Source organism: Elephantulus edwardii, unplaced genomic scaffold (genome assembly GCF_000299155.1).
Source record: "Elephantulus edwardii isolate Elephantulus edwardi_28Jun2011 unplaced genomic scaffold, EleEdw1.0 scaffold00150, whole genome shotgun sequence".
NCBI lineage: Eukaryota > Metazoa > Chordata > Mammalia > Macroscelidea > Macroscelididae > Elephantulus > Elephantulus edwardii.
The window spans coordinates 8102376-8127022 of record NW_006399900.1 but is presented as its reverse complement, the minus strand read 5'-3'; the positions used below and the strand labels follow the sequence as shown (position 1 = coordinate 8127022).

At 39.8% G+C, this 24647-nt stretch overlaps 2 protein-coding genes across 3 annotated transcripts in view; one reads left to right on the top strand and one right to left on the bottom strand.

Moving 5' to 3' along the window:
* KIF16B (kinesin family member 16B) overlaps positions 1 to 24647 on the top strand; it is a 385768-nt gene that overhangs the window by 190688 nt on the left and 170433 nt on the right. The window lies entirely within an intron of this gene.
* Positions 22406 to 23521, bottom strand: LOC102868163 (cellular tumor antigen p53-like). The gene is made up of 2 exons (XM_006894755.1): positions 23436 to 23521; positions 22406 to 23189 (listed from the first exon to the last, which is right to left on the bottom strand). Exons 1-2 carry the CDS (start codon positions 23519 to 23521, stop codon positions 22406 to 22408), a joined length of 870 nt encoding a protein of 289 aa, XP_006894817.1.

Here is a 24647-nt window from a genome sequence, read left to right as displayed (position 1 = left end):
CCCTACTGGAGAAGTTTTTGGATGTGCATAGGGATTTGAGTCTTAGAAGATCCCATTCATCTATGTTATCTTCTCCTGGTTGTAGGTTTTATGGATGCCTTTGAATTGTGGTGTTGGAATATTTAATATAACATTGATATCTAGTTTGACATGGGTAGATGTAGAACACTTGAGCAGACCTGTCACAAAAGAAGAAATTGAACAGGTCATAAAAAGACTTCTCTGTAAGAAAAGGTTCATGGCTGAATTCTAGCAAACATTCAGAGAAGATCTATCCCCAATTCTACTTAAATTATTTCAAAAAGTAGAAAAAGAAAGAACACTCCCAGAGTTATTCTATGAAGCAAGCATAACCCTCATACCAAAGCCAGGAAAAGATATTAAGAAGAAAGAAAACTAGAGACCAATATCTCTCATGAATATAGATGTAAAAATCCTTAACAAAATCTTAGCCAATAGAATCCAAAAGCATATTAAAAATAATTAATCATGATCAAGTAGGATTTATAACAGGTATGCAAGGATGGCTCAACATAAGAAAAACACTCAGCGTAATTCACCATATTAACAAAGCAAATCACAAGAACCGTATGATCTTAGCAGTTGATTCAGAAAAAGCATTTGACAAAATCCAGCACCCCTTCCTGATAAAGGCACTCAGCAAAATTGGAAGAGAAGTAAATTTTCTCAACATAGTGAAAAGTATATTTGCAAACCAAGAGACAACATCATTCTCAATGGAGAAAGAGTAAAAGCATTTCCCTGAACAGGGACCAGGTAAGGATGCTCACTGTCACCACTTCTATTCAGTATTGTAATGGAAGAGCTTGTTAGGGCAATATGACAAGAGAAGGAAATAAAAGGCATTCAAGGAGGCAATGAAATAGTTAAACTAGCACTATATGCAGATGGTAGTGTACACAGAAAACACCAAGAAAAACCTTTTAGAGCTAGTAGACCAGTTTATTAGAGTGGCAGGATACAAGTGGCAGGGTAAAAAATAAATCAGTGGGGTTCCTCTATAGTAACAGAACTCAGAGAAGGAAACCAAGAAAGCAATACCACTTACAATAGCCAACCACAAATAGAGATACTTGGGAGTGAACCTAATTAGAGACACAAAAGACCTGTACAAAGAACACTACAGAACCTTTCTACGAGACACAATAGAGACTTAAATAAATGGAAAAATGTTCCCTGTTCATGGATAGGAAGATTCAATATTGTGAAAATGATAATTCTACCAGAAGCAATCTACACATTCAATGCAATATCAATACAGATACCAAATTCATTTTTCAAGGAGTTTGAAAGGAAAATTGTCAATTTTATTTGGAGAAGAAAGAGACCTCAAATAAACAAAACCCTTTTTGGGGGGGGGGAAGAGGTAGGAGTCATAGCACTCCCTGACCTCAAAGCCTACTACACAGCATAGTAGCCAAAACAACATGGTATTGGTACAATGACAGGCACATAGACCAATGAAACAGAATTGTGAACCCATAAATAGACCCAGCTATCTCTAGTCAACTCATATTCAATAAGGAAATAAAATCCCTCAAATGGAAAGATGACAACTTCTTCAACAAATGGTGCTGGCAAAATTGGACTGCTACCTGCAGAAAGCTGAAGAAAGATCCACATCCTACACTATACACAAAAATTAACTCAATGTATATCAGAGACCTGGGAGTAAAGCCTAAAACTATAAAGTGCATCAAAGACAAACTAGAATCAAGCTTAGACAGCCTAGTCTATGGTATAAAGAGAGTGCCAAAGACAGCCAGAAATGCACAGTGTGGAGAGAATAAAATTGATGAATAGGACTTCCTAAAGATTAAATATCTGTGCACATCAGAAACATTTTTCAACAGAGTGAAAAGAAAACCTGCTGACTGGGGAAAAAACCATTTAGCAATACCATCTCAGACAAAGGTCTCATAACAAAAGTTTCCAGAATCATACAGGGCCTCCACAAGAAAAAGACTGATACACAATTATAAAATGGGAAAAGACTTGGAAATAATTTTCACAGAGAAAAATATTTGGATGGCAAACAGATACATGAAGAAATGCTTGAAATCACTGGCAATAACAGAGATGCAAACCAAAACCGCCACAATGAGATACCATCTCAGCCCTGTAGCTGGGGCAAAGATTAAAAGGACAGTAAGTAATAAATGTTGGAGAGGATGTGGAGATATAGGAACTTTTATACACACTTGGTGGGATTGTAAAATGGTACAACCACTCTGGAAGGAAGTTTGGGGTTTCCTCAAAAAGTGGAACATAGAAATTCCATGTGACCCAGCTATTCCACTTTTTGGAATATACCCCAGAAAATGAGAACAGAGGCACAAAAGGAGAGTTGTACACCAGTACTCAAAGCAGTGTTATTCACCATCACAAGAACATGGAAACAGTCCAAATGTCCAACCACAATTGAATGGATTGAGAAATGATAGAACATTCACATGATGAAATATTACACAGCCTACAAAAGTGGTGATTTTAGAAATCACTGCCTTATTTGGGAGAGACTGGAGAGCGTTATTCTAACTGAACTAAGTCCCATAAGGACAAGTACTGTACAAGACCATTATTACAGAAATGGAAAGATAACTAACTAGTAAAACATGTATGAGGATCCAAAGGAGGAAAGGTAGGAACAGAGGGGTGAGGATGAACAAAGGGGTAAATAATAGCGTTGCACAATTACATGGGTAGAGGGATGGGTAAAGGAAATGGGAAAGATCTGGTGTGAAGAACAATGTACATGAACTTTTAAAGTTGTTGTTGTTGTTGTTAAGTACACTCAAGTCACCTTCGATCCATAGTGACCTTATGTACAGCATCTCTGAAACCTTCCCTGTCCTGAGCCAGTCTCACTAATTCCAACACACCAACCCCCAGTGCTCCAGTCATTGTATAAATCCATCTCATCCGAGTCCTTTCTCTCTTGCACTGTCCCTCAACCCTTCCAAGCATGATGTCCTTCTCCTGGGACTGGTCTCTCATGGCCATGTGCCCAAAGTTTGTGAGATGGAGCTTCACAATCCTAGCCTCCAAGGAGAAACTTGGTTTCACCCTCTCCAAGACAAACCTATTTGTTTTCTTGGCAGTCCATGGTATGTTTAAGACTCTTCTCCAGCATCACAATTCGAAAGCATCAATTGTTCTTCTGTCATCCTTAGTCATTGTCTAGCATAAAAAATAATTGCAAAGACTTTGGCCTTGATAAGGCACATCATAGTCTCTAAACTGATACTGTTGCTTTCAGCATTCTGGAGAGGTTGCTGACAGCAGATTTTCCCAGTGCAATTCATCTTTTGATTTCCTGACTGCTGGTGTTGAAAGTGTTGATTGTGGAGCTAAGCAAGCTGTAGTTGTTAACAACCTCAATCTGTTCTCCATCTGTCATGGTGTTGCCAGTTGGCCCAGTCATGAGAATCTTTGTCTTCTTGATGTTAAACTTCAATCCATCTTGAAGATTACAGACATTGACTTTCACAGCAAGCACTTCAGGTCTTCTTCAATTTCAGCTAGCAAGATTGTATCATCTGCATAATGTAGGTTGTTGATAAGTCTACCTTCAGTCCTGATGCCACATTCCTCCTCATAAAGCCTTGCTTCTCAAATGTTCAGATCTGCATATGGATTGAAAAGGTATGGAGTTACCTCAATAGAATATAAAAATCTTATTAAAAATAAGTATAGAACTTTTACTGCCGTAATAACAAACTAATGTTCTTGAAGAAATATAATAAAAGTGTTTCTTAAATGCAAAGATGATGACACTTTATCTCATATACTTTGGGCATTTATTCAGAAGAAACCAGTCCTTAAAGAAGAGTAAGCATACTGGGAAAGAAGAGGGTCAGTGAAAGAAAGACTCTCAAAGTGATGGATTAACACAGTGACTAGGACGTTGGGCTGAAACATGACAAAAGGCTTGAGGGTCATGTAATAGGACAAGGTTCAGATGTATTGTTCATAGAATCACTATGAATCATGGTCCACATTATGGCACCTAACAGCAACAGCATGAAGATTAAACAGATTATATTTCACCATCAAGATAACTAAGGTCCTTATGACTGGGCCAATAGACATACCATGATAGATGGAGAAAGAATTGAAATTCAGTCATTTCATATTACTTGAATCCACAGTCAACCCTAAGTACCAGCAGTTAGGAGAGCCAGAGATGCTCTGCTTTGGGTAAGTCTTGTGTCAAGGACGTCTCACAAATACTACAGAGTAATGATACCAGTTTGAGACTAAGATGTACCTGATTCAGGCCATAATTTTTTCACTTAGTGCTGGACAATAAATGAAGTAGACAGAAGAATAGATGCCTTTGAGTTGCCGAGTGAGAGTAGCACTGAATATCCCATGAACTGCTAACAGAACGAACAGATATGGTCCTTGGAAGCCACAGTGCTCCTTGGAAGCAAAGATGGTGACATTTTCTCTCATGATTAGTCATTAGCTTAGAGAGGCTATTCTTTGAAAAGGGATATCATGCTGAGAAAAGTGGAGGGCCAGCAAAAGAGAGGAAGACTCCCAAAGAGCCAGATTTACACAGTGACTGCAGCAGTCGGCTGAAGTGTATCAGAGATAAAGAAGTTGGCACAGGGTAGACGGAATACAGTTTTATTGTTCATCCGGTTCCTATGAATTTCCTGTGTCTCAGTGGCAACAAACAACAACAACAACTGCTTATCTACGCTCTTCCTAACAAGGATATTCAGTATCTCTCAGATAAGAACTCTCCAAGAGTAAGGTCTGCTTTGCAAATTTATTGCATTTAGTCTAGTGCTATCTAATTGATCTTCAAAATGGTCCTTTCTTTATTTCATCAACAAGGAACCTGCATCTTTTAATATCTCTTATTTGAATATAAACTAACATCACACGAACTCATGTTCTAAATTGTAAGAAAAACATTTTCATCATCCTAGGCAGACACAGAAAATTGGATGCACCATTTCTTGTTGGATTTTTGAAAGTAGATGCTCTTTATATCTCAGCTCCTTAAAAACCTCCTTAAAAATCGGGTGTGTGATTTGTATACACATGTGTATACTTGGTACCAAACATTTTTTCCTCCCAAGATGAATTAAAGCAGCCCGGTGACCTCTCATTAAAGTCAGCTCCACCTTGGAGAAGTGCCAAGAAAATAAATTTTTGTCAGGAAATAATTGCCGTTCAGGGACTCAGGTCTTCTTATTCAGCAGAATGTCTTTAGGAGAAGACCCTGAGCCGAGTGCAAACCACCATCGAGTTTGGCTGCATGCAGATGCTTTCACAGCTTTATGAGAGTGCTCTAAGAAAAATTAAGTACATTTCAAGTTCACTTTGGTTTTGAAAAATTTAAAAAGAAATTTTTACTACTATATTGATTTTCTCTAAATAGTAACTCATTATGAACCTAATCTGAGTGCACTTCACTTGATAACAAAATTCTAACAGGGATAAATAATAATATTTTATTAATATTTTTATTTTCATATAATAATACCTTTACAGTGTGTTTCATTCATATACATTGTGTTTTATCCAATCTTTCATTTACATTGTATTTTGTACAATCATTCATATCTTCTAGTTTACATTATTTTTTATTAGTTTATTTAGAAAATTCGTTTAATTTACAAAATTAGTTTATTTATAAAACTGTTATTCATGTCAGATCCTTCCCATTTCCCTTTAGCCGCCCCATCGAATTGTGCGACCCTATGATTAATCCTCCCCACCCCTTTGCCCCCTTGAATCCTCATAATCATTTTACAATAATGGTTTTATACAGTATTTTTCCTTGTGGGACTGAGTAAATAGATTTTTAAACCCAGTTACATAACAGAGTGTAAAAAAATCAGGGTGAAACCTGTAATTTAGCCACCAAATAAGCTTCAAGGAGAGTATCAGGTTACAATGAGATTTAATTGGGCCAATATTCACTGTAATCACTGCAGAAAGCTGGGAGCTTGAGAGAAGCTCTAATGCCATTGGTAGTCAGAGGAAGAAGTCAAGAATGATAATTATTATTAATGTAATTTGTTCACTACTGAATATTTAGATATCACCAACAAACAAAAATGACCTACTCTTGCTGATTCAAAGATCTGTCCTTTTTTTAAGGTCTTTGCAGAGCTTAGCGACTTGATGGCACATAACATAACAACATTTTATACACACACACACACACACACACACACACACACACACGCACGCACTGTCTGTCTCAATCCATCTTGCTTAGTGCACACACATTCTCTCTCTCTTAAATATTCTTTTATCAAGAAAGGTTAATATTGGTCCTATAAGAAGTTTTTGTACTTCATAATATTTTCACATCTTAAAATAAAATATTGTTCTATTTATGTCTATGTGCCCATCTGTTTTATATATATTCCATTTCTCATTTAATTTCTTTTCTGTTGAAAGACATTTTAGTGTCAAGATCTTGGCCATCACAAGCATTTCATGAAGAGAAGTGTAGCTGAATTTTTTGCCCTTATTCGACTGGAACAGCGCACATCAGCAGAGAACTGCCAGAAGTCCAGGCTGGGTTTAGAAGGGGTATTGGTACTAGGGATATTGTAGCTAATGTTAGATGGATCTTAGCTGAAAGCAGGGAATACCAGAGGAATGTCTATCTGTGTTTCATTGACTATGCATAGGCATTTGACTGTGTGGCTCATAACAAACTGTGGCTGACTCTGAGACGAATGGGAATCCTAGAATACTTGATCATTCTAATGCAAAACCTATACTTGGACCAGGAGGCAGTTATCAGAACAGAGCAAGGGAACACTGCATGGTTCAAAATTGGGAAGGGCGTATGCCAGGGATGTGTCCTGTCTCCATGCCTTTTCAACCAGTATGCAGAACAGATTATCTGGGAGGGTGGGCTCTATGAGGAGAAATGTGGTGTCAGAATTGGTGGAAAATTAATCAACAATCTGTGTTAGGCAGATGACACAACCCTGCTTGCTGAAACTGAGGAGGACCTGAAGCGCTTGCTGCAGAGGGTCAAGGACTGCAGCCTCCAATATGGATTGAAGCTCAATGTCAAGAAGACAAAGATTCTCACCACTGGGCCAATTGGCAACATCAGGATGGATGGTGAAGAGATTGAGATTGTTCATAGCTTTAGTTTGCTTGGCTCCACAGTCCACATTCTTGGCACCAGTAGCCAGGAAATTAAAAGGCGTGTTGCCATGGGAAAGTCTGCTATTAGGGAGCTCTCTAAAGTACTGAAGAGCAATGGTATCTCACTGGAGACCAAGGTGCATCTGATACAGGTCGTGCTCTCTGCTATTACTTGTTATGCATCAGAGAGTTGGACAATGACTAAGGAGGATAGAAGGAGAATTGATGCCTTTGAGCTGTGGTGCTGGAGAATAGTATTCAGAGTACCATGGACTACTAGGAAAACAGACTCATCCTGGAAAGGGTTAAACCGGGTGGCAAGGATTCTGAGGCTCTGTCTAACATACTTTGGACATGTTGTAAGGAAAGACTGGTCCTTGGAGAGGGACATCATGCTTGGGAGGGTGGAGGGCCAGCGCAGGAGGGGAAGGCTCTCTGTGAAGTGGATTGATTCAGTGACTGGGGTAGTCAGGATGGGAGTGTCAGAGACAATGCGATTGGCACAGGACAGAGCAGAGTTTAGGGCTGTTGTACATAGGGTCGCTATGAGTTGCAAGCGACTCAACGGCACATAACAACAACATTCATGATTATTTCGTCAAAGGGAGGGGGGAAGAGCAGAGATTGAATTACGAGGTTAAATGATTATACAGTGTTGTAGCTCTTGGTGCCTCCTCCTTAAGGCGGCAGAGTGATCGGCACAGCTCTGCTGGCACGGTTCTGGAGAGCTGCGCTGTAACCCAAAGGCTGCACTCCTCTGGTGGTTGGAATCTGAGAGCTGCTCTGTGGGAGAATGATGAGCTATCTCCTCCTGTGTCGTTTATTGCCTTGGGCGTTCATTGGAAGGTTCACTCGGTGTCAGAACCTACTTGATGGCCAGGAGAAAGAGTATAAATTAAGGAGTAAAGTGTTTGTCTCTAACTAAAAGGTGGGTGGTTTGAACTTCATACCCAATCCACAGGAGAAAGATGAGGTAGTCTGCATTTGTAAAGATTTGCATCTTTAGAAAAATGTGTGGGATAGTTCTGTGTTCTCAATAGTAGTGGATTTTATTTTGATGCATATTCACAACCGTTTTACAGGATCTTTACTTAAGGTACCACCTTTCTTACCACTATCATGTGAGAGCTTACATTTTTTCACAAATGTAAAGAGATCTTTTTTGAACATGTAGATAATATCGGTAAATGCAGCCTTCCAAACATAGTTGCAGGCCATATGTAAGAATGAAACCAAATCTAGGAAATCTTGCTCTCTTTAGAAGTGTACCTGGGGCATCAAAGCCATGGTCAAAGATGGGTTAAATACCTAATTAATCCTAAACTGAGCTGCATGCTGTGCTCTAGTTCTCTATAGTGCAAACATCAGCTCTCCATCCCGGTTTTTGCAGGTCTGGGGTGAAAAGCTGGAAAGAATTAGATTGAGAATGAAGAGATTAGAAATTTGGATATGAAAAGCCAAAGGTGTCAAGATTGTACTAAGGGGTTTACACCAGGTGGCAAAAATTTGGAAAGAAATTATTTTAATTTTCCATCCAATCTCTTACCCATTCTTTGCTTCTTTCTTATGCCCTCTGTCCCTAACTTTAAAAGTTGGGCGTATCACGTTAGGCAGTAATTAGAAAGTAAGACATCAGGTTGGAGTCCATTGTATTGTAGGTTAACTTCACAGTAGATGACAGGAAACGTGCCTGGCATGCTGCCTGTAATTTAGGACATGAAATAATTGGGAATGAAGAAGCATTCACCTTTCCCCCTTAGTTCATGTCAATGTAGAAGGTTTCAGAAACAATCTGGTCCAGCTGGAATTCCTCTCAATAAGGTTGCTACCTGCTGAAGAGGTCAGGTGCTTCGCTCGTAGTCTTGGAACTATAGGCGTCATTCACCTGCAAGCACAGTATTCCTCTAGCTCCACTTTTTTCTCACTTCTGGTGCTTTATAAATTGTTCTGTCTTTTTTTCTTGCTAAGGTATGGAAATTTTATGTGTGTGGTTTACAATACAGCAGACCATTGAACAGTGCTGGAGTTAGGAACATTGAGATCCCTTGAAGACATTAATATTTATTACTGATGTTTTTATCTTTTAATATTATTTCTCTGGGAACCACTTTAAATGATGAGCTCCCAATGAGTTCTGTTTTCAAAATACATACGAAGACTAGTTTAATTAAAGAAAACTGTTATTCTTAAGTTACTTTAGAAATGGCATTGTCTGGGTTGTTGTTATGAGCTGTCTAGGTGATTCCCACCTCCATTGAGCCCAGAGGGCAGACTAGAAGTGCTTTCTAGGGATGTGAAGCTGCAGCCTTTATGGGAATCGATCTTCCCACCTTCTCCCCAAGTCTTTTATCTCTGAGAACCGCTGGTAGCTTCAGCCCACAAACCTTGTAATTAACAGCCGAGTACTTATTCATTGCATCACCAGGGCTCCATGCTGTCTGCAGAGTGGGCTGCATTCCTGCTTTACCCATTTTATACTGCAACAGTCTAAAAGCCGTACTGTAAAAGGCAACTGAGCAAAGGTGCCTTCCCCAGGGAAGTGAGGAGTGGTCGTCAAGGATGTCCTCTGTTACAGTCTTAGAGTAAAACATGGTTTCCCTGTGACATGATGTATAGTAATAGTTTGGTTACATCACACTGACTCTCCATAATTTGTTAACTGCGTTGATTAGAGGATATTGCTGCTTCAGCCAAGGTTTTTAGTTGTGCTTATCAGTTCTTGCTTTCAGGTATTTTGCATAAACTTTTATCGTGAAACACTTGCAGTCTTTTAATATTTCCATTTAGATGTCATTTCCTGAATGAGGGCTTTCCAACCCTCAACTCATTGGTTCATCTTCTTGATTTTCACACCTGGCATTCTTCATATCTTCCTGTTGTTGTTGGTTGTTGCTGTTGAGTTGAGATCAACTCATAGTGAGCCTATGAACATATCTCCTTGGTTGGCCTGCAGATGGTATTTGTTAGTGTAACTGTTTGCTACTTTTCTCAGCTTTTAAGTGATAAGTGACAATACTCCCTCCACCCCCCAATATTGTGTGCTCTTTTAGTCCATGTTGTTGTTATTTGGTTTCATCAAATCATCTGTAACTCATAGCAACCCATGAACAACAAATCTGAACTCTGTCCCATCGTTACGATTTCTGTCATTCTCAAGCATGCTGTGCCAGTCACAGCATCAATCTATCTCCTTGATGGTCATCTTCTCTTTCACTGACCCTCTGCATTTTCCAGCGTGATATCTCATTCTAAGGATTGGTTCCTCTTAAAATATGCGCTATGTATGTAAGACATGGTTTCACCATTCTTGCCTTCTAAAGAGGATTTCAGTTGTACTTCCCTCAAGAAATTTTGTTTGTTCTTTTTGTCGTCCAAGGCATATTCGATACTTTTCACTAAAATCATTCTAAGGTATCAGTTTTTCTTCAGTTTTCCCTAGTCATTGTCCAACTTTCAGATGCATAGGAAGCAGTTGAAAATACCATGGCTTGGTATAGGTACACCTTAATCTTTAAACTGACATCCTTGCTCTTTAGAACTTTGGAGATGCCCTTGACAACTTGTTTCTCCATTGCAACATATCTTTTGCTTTCTTGACTGCAGCTATCATGAGTATTGATTTTAGATTCTAGTAAAATTAAAACCTTGACAACTTCAGTCTTTTCTTCATCTATCATGATGTTACTTACCTATTGGCCTAATGGTGAAGAGTTTGTTTTCTTGATGTTGAGATGTAACCCATATCTAAGGCTTTGATCTTTGATCTTCTGCAGTAAGTGCTTCAAGGCTTCTTCACTTTCTGTAAGCAGGTTGTGTCATCTGCATCTTACAGGTTATTAGTGAGTCTTCTCCAGCGCTGAGGCCGCATTCTTCATATCGCCTAATTTATCAAATGACTTGCTCAGCATACAGACTGAATAGGTATGGAGAAAGGATACAACCCTGATATACACCTTTTCTGGTTTTAAAATGTGCAATATTCCATTGTTCTGTCCTGACAACTACTTCTTAGTCTGTGTATAAGTTTTACATGAGCACAGTTAAGTGTTCTGGGATTTCCAATTTTTTCAGTATAATCTATAATTTGTTATGATCCATATAGTAAAATGCCTTTGTATCATTAAAAAATACAAGTAAATGTCTTTCTGGTATTCTCCTCTTATAGCCAAGATCTAGCTGACATCAGCATTGTTACCTCTTGTGCCATGGACTCTTCTGAATTAACCTTGAATTTCAGGTAGTTTCCTATGTATGTACTATTCCAGCCATTTCATAATGAGCTTCAGCAAAATTTTACTTTCATGTAGTATTAGTGACATTATTTGATAATTTCCACATTCTGTTTGACCACCTTTTCTTGGAATGGGTACAAATAAGAATCCCTTCCAGTTAGTTGGCCAGGTGGTTGTTGTTGATTGCCATTGAGTCGAGTATGACTCGTAGTGACCTTATGAACAAAAGGCTTGAAGCCCTTCCACAACGATCACTATTTATCAAAGTTCACAGTTTCCAGAGGCAGCTGTTTAGGAAGTGGATTCTACTCCTGCTTGATTATTTCTTGTCATAGAATCCCAAGAACATTCTGGCTTGCATCTTATTTCCTGAAATGCCTCATTTGGTATTCCATCAATACTTGGGGCTTATTTTTTGCTAATGCCTTCAGTGTAGCTTACATTTTTTCCTTCAGTACTGTTGGTTCTTGATTACTTGTTACTTCCTGAAATAGTCCGATGTCAACCAATTCGTTGTGGTCTCTGTATATTCCTTCCTCTTCTTTTGATATTTTCAAGGTTTTACTCATTGAATCCTTCAGTATTGCAACTCAAGGCTTGATTTACTCTTCAAATCTTTGAGCTTGAGAAATGCTGCGTGTGCCCTTCGCTTTTGATTTTCTAACTCCAGTTCCTTGTATATTACATTATAACATTTTGATTTGTCTTTTTCGGTTTCCCTTAGAAATCTGTTCAGCTCACTTACCCCAGCAACCTTTTTGTTGCTTCTATTTGCTTCAGTGCAAGTTTCAGAGTCTGTTTTGACATCCATTCTGGTCTTGTCTTTTCTGTCTTTATAATTACATTTTGCTCTCTTTATGGATGATATCCTTGATGTCATTCCACATCTCATCTGTTCTTCAATCATTTGCCTTCAGTGTGCCAAATCTATTCTTAATGTGGTTTTTAAATTTAGTTGAGATATGCTCAAGGTCATGTTTTGGATGTCGTAGACTTATTTGAATTTATAGTTCCATAGTAAATGTTTAAGAAATTATTACTGACTACTAAACATAGATAATATAGAAATCAGTCCTGGGTGAAGCACTTCTATGTACTTTAATTCATGGGCTTCATGGGCTTTAATTTTAACATTGAATAGTTGTTTTTTCAATCAGTAGTTTAACCATCAGCAGCATCACTCATATCTGGGACAAAATGTTAATTATCATCATTGATGGAAATGAGCTAGAGCTCGGTAAAAGCAAAAGGAAATTAAGACAGATGCTATAATCAAAGCAGATTAAAAAATTCAAATAAAAGCAGGTAAATAGCTTTTCCCATTATAAAGTGTAACATTTCAGAAATGATTTATCACAAGCTTTCATAATCCTTCTCCCAAGAAATAATAATTGTATAAATTTACTCTATTTGATTATGTTTTAAAGTATATATTAAATTATGTCTCAGATACTATAATTATGTATCTTATATGTATTTACTTTAAAAAACTGAGCTCACATAAAAATTTGTATTCTCCTTTTTCCCCATTTCATTTAATGTCACTCTTTATTTTTTGCTTTTATCAGAATTTCTTTAGCTCCTGCCTTTTCATTAAGGACTTTTGGAATTATTTCTTTTTCCAGGTAAATTATAGGTAACATTGCAGTTAATTACGTTTTCGAAATCTCTACCCATTTTGCTCTGTTCTGTTTTGGACGTTTTTTCCAGTTTTTCCTCTGTTGTCAGCTAAATCTGCAGTCAGTTTTCCTTGACAAGTGCTGTTTACTTTTCAAGCAACAAGGGGAGAAATGAAGAGAGGGTGTCAGAAATCAAAATGAGGGAAGGAAGGGTGGTTTGCACAGTTGGAGAATCATTAAAGGAAGGCAGGGCATTGAGAGCTGTGAGTGGTGGATAAGCCAGCAGAGGCAGGGGAGTTGATTCCTGAGGCTTCCCGGTTAGTTTGTGCTAACAGAGGCGCACATTACAAACACTGCCTGGTAGATGTGTCATAATCTTTCACACATATAGTATTGAAGAGCACAACTATGTTAGGCTTATTTGTAAAGCTCACTATATCTTCTGTGTATTTTTTCATCTTATCCTCCTTCAAGGGAGTGCTGACCTCCTAGGCTTTCATACAACAACTTATCTCTGTCATAAAACAAGCTGTCAAGGTTTCCACTTCACTTAGATCCACCATCCATGGTGGCAGCAGTCAAGAAATCCGCAGACATGTTGCACTGGGGAGATCCATCATCAAATACTTCACCAAAGTGTTAAAGAGCAAGACTTCAGTCAGCTTAAAGACTAAGGTGCACCACTTGTGTCCCCATGATATTTTTCAGTTGCTTCCTGTGCGTCTTAAATTTGGCGAGAAAATGATGATGACAGAAGAACTGAAGCCTTTGAATTGGGGTATTGGCCAAGAATGCTAAATATTCCATGGTCTGTCAAAAGAACAAACACGTTTTTCTTGGAGGATATTCAACCAGAATATTCCTTAGAAGCAAGGATGATGAAACTTTGTCTAACTTTGGACATATATTCAGAAGGAACCAACCCTTGGAGAAAGACACCATGTTGGTGAACATAGAGTGTCAGGGAAAGGGAGAAAGATGCCCAGCGAGATGGATTGACAAAATGACCGCCACATTGTCGTGAGCATGACAGAAAATGAGGATGGTGCTGGATAGGACAGTTAGACCTGTTGTTGATAGGATTATCAGGGGTCAGCTCAATGGTACCTAAAAATGACAACAACATGTATTATTATAGCAAAGAAACTGTAATACACCTTTTAAACAATTTTTTATTTATGTGTGTGTACCTTTGAATCAGACCTGACTGGTGCAGGAGGAAGTTGCCCCTTCTTCTCCAGCTGAGCATCTGGTGGATTAGAACTGTGAGCCTTTGGGACTGCAGTGCAGCTTCTTGCCACTAGGCCACCAGAGCTCCCTTAGAAATTGTAATACATCTTCAGGTTATTTTGCTTGTTCATATTTCCTTTCTGTGCTTCCCCCCCCACACCCACCTCCCATCTGTTCATAAAGGTACACAACTTTTCTCTTTATAAACTAACTACCTTTTGGCCTTGGACTCACAAATCCTCCAGCAGTTTTCAGAAGCCGTAAATCACATGGCAAGGTACTGTCTGTCTTTCTCCCACAGCATATATCCTCTTCCAAGGATTGGTCCTTCTTGATAACATACCCAAAGTACATTAGGCTAAAATGTACTTTTCCTAACCTCTTGACCATCTCCACTTTTAAGGATCATTTCAGATCCTTAAAGATGCATTTGTTTATTCTTCTGGCAACCCATAGTATACTTACTATTGTTTGCTAACACTCTAACTCAAAGACATTAATTTTTCTTCAGTCTTAACCATTGTTCAACTTTCTCATATATATGAAAACTAAAAAACAAACAAAAACAAAGTAGGAACAGACTCATAACTGACCCTGCAGTAGATTTTTGAAGGTGATAAAAATTGCACATCTTTCTCCCTTGGAGCTGCTGGTGAACTTGAACTGTTTGAGAGCCTCCACGTTCTGTTAGCAGCACCACTCGGTGTATGGACTACATCATCGGCACTCTCATTCACAAACATCTGAAGTGACTGAATTTGTCATGGATTGTGTCAGGTGTACCCTACACCTCATCTTTACTTACAACACTTTAAAGAGGTCTTACAACAGATCTGTCTGATGTAATAAAATAAGTCATTTAGTTTTTTGCTGTTGCCTGCATGGTGGTTGATGATGCTTCCAAGTAAAATGAAATCTTTGACAACTGTAATTTTTCATTTTTTTCCATGATGTTGTGTTATAAGCTTAGGGAGGATTTTTGTTGAGATATAATATAGTCTTTGGTCAGTAAGCGTTTCAGGAATTCATCACTTTCTGCAAAAAAGCTTGTATCAACTGCATCTTACACTTGTATCACTGCTAGTGAGTCTTTTACCAATCCCGAGGTCATGCTGGTTTTTGTTGGTTTTTCCCCCTCTGGTTTCCAGATTATTTCTGCAGCATCTAGATTGAGTAGTATGGAAAAAGAATATAGCCTTGACACAAATCTATGGACCTGATAGAATTAACAATTAGTTGTTGTTGTTAGGTACCATGGAGTCAACTATGAGTCACAGAGACCATATGAAAAACAGATCTGAGACTTGCTGTATCCGGTATCATTTTTACAATCTTCTACCTGCTTGAGCCCATTCTTAGAGTCTTTGGGCCCACTGAGGGTCTTATTCTCTTTTTCTGACACTCATTCTTTCCCAGAATCATGTCTTTTTCTAAGGACTGATCTTTCCTAAGTTTCACCATCCTCGCCTCCAGGAAGCACCCTGAATGCATTTCCTGTAAGACAGACTTACCTGTTCTCTTGGCTTCATGAGATGTTTAGTACTCTTCTTCAGCACCACAATTCAAAGACATCAATTCTTCTGTCATCCTTACTCATTGTGCGACTTCAGATGCATAGAAAGCAATTGAAAAGAACAGGGCTTGGGTCAGGCACACCTTAGTCTTTAAATTGACATCCTTACTTTTTAGCACTGTAGAGAGGTCTTCTCAGTAGATTTTCCCAATGCAGCACATGATTTGTGTTCCTCACTCTTGTTACCTTGAATATTGATTGTAGATCCAAGGAAAATTAAATCATTGACAACTTTATTCTTTATCTTTTGTGATGTTGCCTATTGATGTTGCCTATTGATGTTGCCTGTAGGTGAGGATTTTTGTTTTCTTGATGTTGGACCATAAATCATATTTAAGGTTGTACTCTTTGATCTTCTGTAGCTAGTGCTTTAAGTCTCTTCACTTTCAGCAAGGTTCTGACATCTGTATAACTCAGGTTGTTGGATGCATTTTTATCCAATTTCAATGTCACATTCCTCTTCCTATAGTCCAGCTTCTCAAATTATTGAGTCAGCACACAGATTGAATAGTTAGGGAGAAAGGATACAACCCTCATGCATACCTTTCCTGATTTTGAATCATGCAGTATTCCCTTGTTCTGTTTGAACAACTGCTTCTTAGTCTATATGTAGATTTCACTTTAGTACAATTAAATGTTCTGAGATTCTCAGTCTTCTCATTGTTATCTGTAATTTGTTATGACAGACAACTGCCTTTGCATAGTCAAAAAAATGAATAAACAACTCTGTTTTCAGCCATTGTCCAACCAGCATCAATAGTCATGTCCCTTGTGCCAAAATCTTCTAAATCCAGCTTGAATTTCTGGGTGATCCCTGTTAATTTTACTTTGTGTGATATTAATGATATTGTTTGAGAATTTCCACATTCTGTTGGATCACCTTTTATTGGGAATGGAAACAAAGATAGATCCCTTCCCATCACTTGGCCAGGTAGCTATCTTTAAAATTTCTTGGCATAGACTAGTGAGCACATTCAGGGCTGCATTTATTTGTTGAAACATATTAATTGATATTCCATCAATTCCTGGAGCCTTATTTTTGGCTCGTGCCTTCATAGCACCTTGAAATTCTTTCTTCATTACTGTTGGTTCTTAATCATATGCTACTTTACAAAATGTTTCTTTGTTGACCAGTTCTTTTTGGTATGATGACGTGTATTTCTTCCATTGTCTCTTCACGCTTCCTGTATCATTTCATATTTTGTCCATAGAATCTTTTGGTATTACAATTCAAAGCTTAAATTTGTTCTTCAGTTCTTACAGCTAGAGAAATGCAGAGTATGTTCTTCCCTTTTTCTGATTCCATGTCTGCATATTTCATTATGATACTTTGCTGTCTTCTCTAGCTGCCTTTTTTAATCTTTTGTTCCTTTCTATTACCTCAGCATCCATACTCCCCATTTTTAAACATATTTTGTAGTGCGGGTAACTGGGAGTTATTATTTGTTAAATGTTCATTGTGTACTCATATTGAATCTTGTCACCCATTGAGGACTAGGAAGTTACTTTTTAATCTGTTTTCAAATGATGACATTAAGGTTTTCAGGGATCACATTCTCCCAGAACTTGATCTTTGCTAGAAGAGTGGCTAGATCTTTTAGTCATTGTTCTGCCCCTGTTGGTTTCTCAGAGTCCTCTGTCTATTAGACAGATTGTTCCCCAATATTGCTGGTCCATTCTTGGCAGTTTTTCCTCTTCTCTTTCCTCTGACTTGATTTTTCCAGGATTCAAATATGGAAGATTTCATCCATCTATTAAAGTAAGCACTCATCCACCCATAGGGAGGTCTGATGATCTAGTGACAAGAAGCTGTGCTGTAATCCCAAAGGCACACAATTTGAATTCACCAGCTGTTCCATGGAGAAAGATGGGTAATCTCCTCCTGTACTATTAACTGCCTCTGAAAATCCACTGGAATGCCAGCTGTGGGTTGGTTCTGACTTGACAGTACATAACATCCTCCTAAAAGTACCACTAAAATTTCCTAACTGAAATTTTAAAGAAAGCTTTTCATTTCTTCACACATTTCCCACTTTGTCCCACTAACTCTAGTGTCCACTAAAACCTACTTTCTGCCACTGCCTGTTATTTTCCTGGGTCTCTAAGTAACCTCCTTGATGTTGAATTCAGTGGATTCTCCTTGGACCCTGTCTTACTTGACTTTCCTGCCTCATATTTTATACTGCTGCTTCCTTCCTTTTTCTTGAAACACTTTCTACCTTCATATGGCTGCCCTTACTTTAGCTTTTCTATGTCTCTTGAATTGCCTGCTCTTAGCTTGCTTCAATCTGTGTTAGTCCCTGCAGTGTCTGCTTGATCATAGCTTCCACCACTGCTCATCACTGGAGTGTCTGTGGGATTTTACATTTCCATCCAAGTTCCTTTATTCTCAAGGTGCCCGCCCTGGTGTCCCAGTGATGCAGTGCTCATTCTGTTTGTGCATCACATCCACTTCTGTGACTCCTGTTACTATGTAGATACTATTGAATCCTAATTCATTATCTCTGCCTTCATGAAGGCCAGAGAGTCACATCTTCGTATCTCTCTGCCTGTTAGCCATCTCAGTTTGAATGTTTAAAATTGAGCTCATCTTATTGCAAGCAGAATAGAGAGGATTTTGTATGTGGAAAATGGGCAAATCATGTGTTTTAATCCACCTCACAGCAGCTAGAAAGAGCAAGGATGTTTTGAGTGTACAGAGTGAATTTTCAGTGCGTAGTAGCCACACCCTTGCCTCCATCACCATAAGGACTAGCATTCATGAGAAAAGAATGGCGGGACTTAGACATAAGGAATCATGCCTTGTTTTGTTAGTTGCCATTAAGTAGATTCCAGCTGATGATTAGTTGGGAGTTCTGGTGGCCTAGTGGTAAGGAGTTACAATGACAACCAAAAGCATGTGGTTTGAATCTACCAGCTGATTCTCAGAACAAATATTGGCAGTCTCCTCTGTAAACCTGTTGGAGGATCCACTATGAGTGAGTTCCAACTTGTCAGTACATAACAAAATCAACACCATGTAACAACAACATGAACACCATATAACAACAGCATCACTGCCATACAACAACATCAATACCGTACAACTACAACATTAACGCCATATGACATCAGTGCTTTACCATAATATCAACACCATACAACATCAGCACCATACAATATTGTCAATGCCATACAACAGCAACATCAACGCCATATAACAACATCAACTCCATAAAACATCATTGCCATACAACAGCAACATCAGTGCCATACATTAACATCATAAATGCTATACAGCATTGTCAATGTCATACAACATCGCCATACAACAGCAACATCAATGCCATACAACAACATCTATGCCAAACAACAACATCTACGCCATACAGTGACATCAACACCATACAACATCAACACCATGCAACAACATCAACACCATACAGCAATATCAATGCCATACGAAAACAACACCACCATACAACATCATCACCTTACAACATCAATGCCATACAACAGCAGCATCATTGCCATACAACATCAATGACATATAACAACATCAACACACTACAACAACAATACTACAACATCAATGCCACATGACAACACCAACAGCAACAACACCATACAACATTAACTCCAAACAACATTAACACCATACAACATCAAGGCCATACAACATTATTGCCGTACAACATCAATGCCAGACAACAACATCAGTGCTGTACAACAACAGCATCAATGCTATACAACAGCATCAACGCCATACAACAACAGCATCAACGTTGTACAACATCAGTGCAGTACATCAACACCATACAATATCAACATCATACAAAAACATTAATGCCGTACAACATCAGTGCAATACAACAATATCAACGCTATACAACATCAACACTATATAACAAAAACATCAATGCCATACAACATCAACACCATATAACATCAACGCCATACAACATCAATACCATACAATAACATCAATGCCGTACAATATCATCATACAACATCAATGCCATACAACATCAACACCATATAACAACATCAACACCTTGTAACAACAACATCAGCACCATCTAACAACAACATCAACACCACGTAACAACGAAATGGGGTTGTGCAGTCGTCATGATCATTGGCATATTTACCTACATGGTAGCAGCTTTGTTTGTCCTTGTCTCTGAGCATTTTCTTCCTTTATACTGACCTTCCACTTGACCAACCAGGTTTTCCTTTTCTAGTGGTTGGTCTTTCCTGATGAAGTATCCAGATTAAGTGAACTGAAATTTCACTATCCTTGCTTCTCGAGGCATGTTGTTCTTGATAGGTGCCATCAAGACGTCTATAACTCATAGTGACTTTATAAACAAGGGATCTGAACCCTGCCCTATCCTGTGTAATCTTTCTCATCTCTGCTGTATTTGAGCCCATTGTTATAGTCACTGTGTCAATCCTTGTTGTTGAGGGTCTTCCCTTCTTTCACTGACCCTTCACCTTTTCAAGCATAGTTAATGGCTTCTTCCAAACACTGGCCCCTCCTAACAATATGCCCAAAGTATGTGAGGCAAGTTTCATCATCCTTGCCTCTAAGAAGCACCCTGGTTGCACTTTCGTTCTTTTTTTTTTTTTAAAAGAAAAAAACCCTTTATCATAAAAAAAGAAGATATGAAAATGGGATATAAGAAGGGGAGGGAAAAAGGGTGCAGGTGAAGAATGCAGATGTGCCTTGCATGGTGCAGTACAAACTGGATCCTGAGTTAACTGGGGGCAGTATAACAGATGGTGGTGGGTGTTGTTGTTGTTGTTGTTATGTGCCATTGAGTCGCTTGCGACTCATAGCGACCCTATGTACAACAGCCCTAAACTCTGCTCTGTCCTGTGCCAGTCACACTGCCTCTGACACACCCATCCTGATTACCCCCGTCACTGAATCAATCTACCTCATAGAGGGTCTTCCCCTCCTGCACTGTCCCTCCACCCTCCCAAGCATGATGTCCCCCTCCAAAGACCTGTCCCTCCTTACAACATGTCCAAAATATGTCAGACGAAGCCCCAGAATCCTTGCCTCCAAGGAGTAGCCTGGTTTAAACCTCTCCAGGATGAATCTGTTTGTTTTCTTGGCAGTCCATGGTACATTCAATACTCTTTTTCCAGCACCACAGCTCAAAGGCATCAATTCTCCTATCCTCCCTAGTCATTGTCCAACTCTCTGATGCATAACAAGTGATTGCAAAGACCATGGCCTGTATCAGACACACCTTAGTCTCCAGAGACACACCTTTGCTCTTGAGTACTTTAGAGAGGTCCCTAACAGCAGACTTTCCCATCACAATACGTTTTTTTAATTTCCTGTCTCCTGGTGCCAAGAGTGTTGATTGTGGAGCCAAGCAGACTAAAGCTGTGAACAATCTCAATCTCTTCGCCATCCATCCTGATGCTGCCAATTTGCCCAGTGGTGAGAATCTTTGTCTTCTTGACATTGAGCCTCAGTCCATACTGAAGGCTGCAGTCCTTGACCCTTTGCAACAAGCGTTTCAGGTCCTCTGCAGTTTCAGCAAGCAGGGTTGTGTCATCTGCAACTCACATTGTTGATAGATCTTCCACCAATCCTGATGCCACACTTCTCATAGAGCCAAGCCTCATGGATAATCTGTTCTGTATACAGGTTGAAAAGGTATGGCAATAAGACACATCCCTGGAATACACCCTTCCCAATTTTGAGCCATGCAGTGTTACCCTGCTCTGTTCTGATGACTGCCTCTTGGTCCAAGTATAGGTTTCGCATTAGCACGATTAAATGTTCTGGGATTCCCATTCTTCTCAGAGTCAGCCACAGTTTGTTATGATCCACGCAGTCAAATGTCTTTGCATAATCAATGAAACACAAATATACATTCTTCTGATATTCCCTGCTTTCAGCTAAGATCCATCTAACATCAGCTAGAATATCCCTAGTAGTATGACCGCTTCTAAACTCAGCCTGGACTTCTGGAAGTTCTCTGCTGATGTGCTGTTCCAGTCAATTTTGGACAATCTTCAGTAGAATCTTGCTTCAAAAGACTTAAACCAGCAGAAAAAGGACTTGGAAACTCCCTCTTTTGAACCAGCAGCTTAATCAATTCATTGCTCAGTTGGGATAAGGAACCAAACTGCAGCAGGCCCAAGGGACCAAGTCCCAGAGGCCACGTAACCAAAAAGGACTTAAGGCCAGGCAGGCTGCTGACTTGTTCTCATGACAAAACAGTGAGGCAGGTCTCAGCACTTTATGAATGTGCATACTGATGTCAGAAGGAAGGGAACATTGAGTTCATTACCTCTGGCTAGCCTGCTGGTGGTCTGGCCTTCCAGTGTAGGGATGGCTGGTACTATGAACGTTTTCCCATCTCTCTCAAGTATTCCATATAAAAAGTTAAGCTGGAGTGTCCCAGCCACCCTCACCCTCCAAAACACACCAGTGCAGGTCAACTTCTTTAGTGGAGACCAGAGTAAATGAAGAGGTTCTGGTAGCTTGAGACACACTTGTACCCAGTGGAGGTTCAAGCACCTGAGTCTCAAATGCTAGGAAAAGAGGGCTGGCGTGGGGCAAGTAAACAGGATGGGCAGTAAAGATGTCAGTCTGAGTCTGGCCCCTCTCTCTTGAAAGTAGTTGTTTTATAGCAGGAAGTAGTCTGTCCTTTCCTAGTCTTTGAGGGGCTGGAGTGAACCCGGGTCTCATCTGGATCCACAGCAACCTTCTGCTCCTGGAACATTCTGAAGTGTTTATACCCACAAATCTGAAGGGTGAAATATTCTTTACTCAGCTTCTTTTTTGGCTGAGTAGAGACAGTGATGTGGAGCAGAGCTGTCTTGGTATTCCCAGGAGGTGATTCGGGACAAAGCTTCTCCTTCTTGTGGAAATTTTCTTCCTCAGTGTGTCTGTCCCTCCTAAGACAGGCACAAACACGTACCTCAAAGCTATTAGATGCCAACAAATTGCCACTGGAGTCTTCCAGAGGGATGGTGAGGATGAGCCTTTGGTTCATGCCATCCATGCAAGAGCTGTTACATGTGAAGTTGTAGTGGATGGTGGTACAGTCAGAGCCAACCTCAGGTGGCTCATAAGACACCATCACGCTATGTCGCAGAGTGGTGCTGTTGTCCAGATACTCAACACGCAGGTTTCCTTCCACCCGGATGAAGTGCTGAGGAAGGGCTGGGCCATCACTGTTGTCGGAGTTGCATTCGTGGTGAGGGTGAGGCCTCAAAGTCTCTGTCATATGCCCCAGTTTCTTGCAGCTGGCCATGGTATGGATGCAGGTGCCAGGTGGAAGTGGCAAGGTGACCCACCGCTGCACTGGGCAGGTCTTGGCCAGCTGGCAGAATAGCTTGTTAAGGTCAGGGGAGTACATGCAGGTGACAGACTTGGCTGTCCCAGACTGTAGGAAGTCTAGATGGAAGCCATAGGTGCCCAGGTAGGTCTACTGCGAGGGGCCAGAAGATAAGAGGGACCAGAACGTGGCCTGCACTGGTTCCCGTGTCAAGGCTGATGTTGAGGCTGCTGATGTTCATTGAGCTTCAACTTGCTTTTCTAATCAATTTTCAAGGACTTATGGGAGGACTAGATTGTCCATTTCTGAGGGTGACAAGGGGGACAGAATTGGCTTCTCAGGAAGGACTTCCCATAAGTAGGAAAAGGACTCTTGGCTCAGAGGGAGCTCCATGCTGAGATCTAGCTGGGACTCCTCCATTACAGCTCTCCAGAAGGCAACCAGAACCTCTGAGGAGCACCCTCTGATTCAGGACACCAGTGCTGCGGTAGCCAGCCGCTAGTTGCTACCAGGATGATGCCTATGGAATTTTTTTTTTTGCACACTTTTTCCAAGACATACCTGTTTATTCTTTTGGCAGTCAGTGGTACATTCAGTACTCTTCTAACAGCACATCTCAAAGCAATCTGTTGTTCTTTCCTCGTTATAAATTGTCCAATTTTCAGATGCACAGCAACTAGTTGATAAGACCATGACTTGAATGAGGTCAGACTTTAAATTGACATTTTTGCTCTTTGGCAGTTTGGAGAAGTCCATGACAGCAGTTTTCCCAATGTAACACATCTTTTTTGATTGAAAATCCTCCTCCAACTCTTTTCTTCATTGATATTTTGTTTCATACATTCATTCCCATACATTGTGTTTTATAAAGTTAATCACATTGGACTATGCCCACCATTAGCCAATCTTTTTAGGTCACCACTGGATCTTTCCCATTTTCTTCACCCTTTCCCTCCACCCACTAAATTGTGCACCCCTGTGACTTTCCCCCTGCCCATCTTTTGATTTCTTGTGTGCTAGTACGAAGGGTGTTGATTGTAGATCCAAGTAAAATTAAATCATTGACAATGAACAACCTTGGGACTAGCAGTCAGGAAATAAGGAGATGCATTGTACTAGGACCTTTCCAAATTACTGAGGAGTAATAATGTCAGTTTGAGGACTAAGATGTGTATAATTCAAGTCATAGTCTTTCCACTCACTTGCTATGTATCTGAGAGCTGGACAGTGAATAAGGATGACAGAAAAAGAATTGACACATTTGAACTGTGGTGTTGGAGAAGAACACTGAACATCTCCTGGATGGCCAAGAGAACAAAAAGATATGTCTTGAAAAAGGTGCAGACAGAGGGCTCTTTGGAGGCAAGAATTAAGAGACTTCATCTCACATGCTTTGGGAATGTTGCTAAGAGAGTCTATTCCTTTGAGAAGGACATGATGCTCAGAAGGGTGCAGGGTCAGCAAAGGAGAGGAAGACTCTCAACCAGGTGGACTGATATAGTGACTGCTGCAGTGGGCTCTTATGTGTCAGGAAGCTGAAAGATGG

Coding starts and splice junctions, on each gene's coding strand:
- LOC102868163 (XM_006894755.1), bottom strand. CDS start 23,521: ATGGAGGAGTCCCAGCTAGATCTCAGCATGGAGCTCCCTCTGAGCCAA. Junction 23,190..23,435: donor TGGGAAGTCCTTCCTGAGAA/GCCAATTCTGTC, acceptor AGCCAAGTCTGT/CACCTGCATGTACTCCCCTG.